Raw genomic sequence first — 1910 nt, forward strand, 5'->3', positions numbered from 1 at the left:
TCACGTGACCCGACCCTTCGCGTCACGTGACCCGACCCTTCGCGTCACGTGACCCGACCCTTCGCGTCACGTGACCCGACCCTTCGCGTCACGTGACCCGACCCTTCGCGTCACGTGACCCGACTCTTCCCGTCACGTGACCCGACCCTTCGCGTCACGTGACCTGACTCTTCCTGTAGTTTTGCAGGAACGACTGTCTGGGCGACCATCACTCAGCTCTGTAGATCAAACACCATCAGTGACCCGACCACACCCCTCCAAGGTGCAGGCGTACCTGGTTAATGACGTAGACGCCGTAGTCCAGCTGCTGCCTCTGCAGGATGGGGTGCAGGTAGTACAGCCAGTACTTCAAGTGCTCGTCTCGATGGCGGAACGGAATGATGAGGGCCACTTTTTGCAGCGCCTCACAGTCTTTGGGTTTAAAGCGTCCACCCGGCTGCACATTAGGGTTCTCCTTCTTGATCTGCTCCAGGCTCACAGGGACATTGAACTCCACCCTCAGAGGACCCACTGAGGACAGAAACAACCACAGGGTTAAGCAAAAAAACACACAACAGGGTTTCAGCTCCTCTTCCTCAAACTAAAAGCTGCATCAAATAGACAAAACACCAGGGTTTCATGTCAGCAGAGCTCAGGGTTGTCCTGTGGTAACTGGAACATGTCATCAGCTGATAACAAAAGCATTTCACAGCTGGAGAGTCCAACACCAAACACGAAGGTTTACATTAGTTTACATCAGTTTAAATCAGTTTTAAACATGTTCATGTGAGTTTTAACAGGATTAAATGTGTTTAAAACTGGTTTAAATGGGTTAAAGGTGAGACTAATGAGAATTTAGATTAATTTACATCAGTTTAAATCAGTTTTAAACAAGTTTATATGGGTTTTTAACAGGAATAAATTTGTTTAAAACTGGTTTAAATAGGTTAAAGGTGAGACTAATAAGAGTTTACATTAATTTACATCACCTTAAATCAATTTTAAACAAGTTTATGTGGGTTTTAACAGGAATAAATTTGTTTAAAACTTGTTTAAATGGGTTAAAGGTGAGACTAATGAGAATGTAGATTAATTTACATCAGTTTAAATCGGTTTTAAACAAGTTTATATGGGTTTTTAACAGGAATAAATTTGTTTAAAACTGGTTTAAATGGGTTAAAGGTGAGACTAATGAGAGTTTAGATTAATTTACATTGATTTGAGCATATTTCAATACTTTTTAACAAGTTTAAAGGTTTTAAATTGCCTTAAACCAGTTCAAAACAAGCTTAGATCTGTTTAAAACAYGTTTGGTTTGAACAAGTAGCTCTCTAGTGAGCAGACTCTGGTTACAAAAAACACGACTGCAGTAAATCAGGTATAGTTGGTTCAAACATCAGAAGGAGGTGGGGACGTTTGTTCTATTGTTAAAAAATATCTCTTCAGTAAAAACAAGGTGCCGGATCACAGAACAACTCCAGTTTGTTTAAGAATTCACATCTGACGGGTCGAACCAGAGCGTTCACTTTTTACAGAAACTCCAGCTTTAAAAGATTTTACCCCCAAGAGAGAAACACAAAAACTCAGACAATGAAACCGATTCTGTCAATGGGAGCTGAACAAAGTCCTGCTTTTTCTGAGAGTAAAAYCTGAACCCTCCTTTGAGTTTCTACAAAGATTGTTCTTTTTTAAGTGAGGTTGAGTTTTAGTACATTCGGCTGACTGCTGATTGGTCAGAGGGTGTTTGGGTGGAAATTAAAAACACACCAACAAAGTTCCATAACGACGTCCCGTCACCTCAGCCAATGAGCTGACCCGAGTGAAATCAGGTTTTATTTAAAATGTAACTTACCCCCCCTGTGAAAAGATAACTCCGCCCCAAGGCGAAATTTGAAAAATGCATCAAAGTGGGTAGGGGAGGGGGTGTGGGT

At 41.8% G+C, this 1910-nt stretch overlaps 1 protein-coding gene across 1 annotated transcript in view; it reads right to left on the reverse strand.

Annotated features, from left to right (window-relative positions):
• The window catches only part of b4galt1l (DP-Gal:betaGlcNAc beta 1,4- galactosyltransferase, polypeptide 1, like), an 8635-nt gene that overhangs the window by 3840 nt on the left and 2885 nt on the right, over nucleotides 1–1910 (reverse strand). The window contains exon 2 of the mRNA XM_014029554.1: nucleotides 275–510. Within this exon, the coding sequence (XP_013885008.1) occupies nucleotides 275–510 (236 nt within the window). The remainder of the gene's footprint in view (nucleotides 1–274; nucleotides 511–1910) is intronic.

The sequence above is a fragment of the Austrofundulus limnaeus genome, unplaced genomic scaffold (assembly GCF_001266775.1).
Source record: "Austrofundulus limnaeus strain Quisiro unplaced genomic scaffold, Austrofundulus_limnaeus-1.0 Scaffold919, whole genome shotgun sequence".
Lineage (NCBI taxonomy): Eukaryota > Metazoa > Chordata > Actinopteri > Cyprinodontiformes > Rivulidae > Austrofundulus > Austrofundulus limnaeus.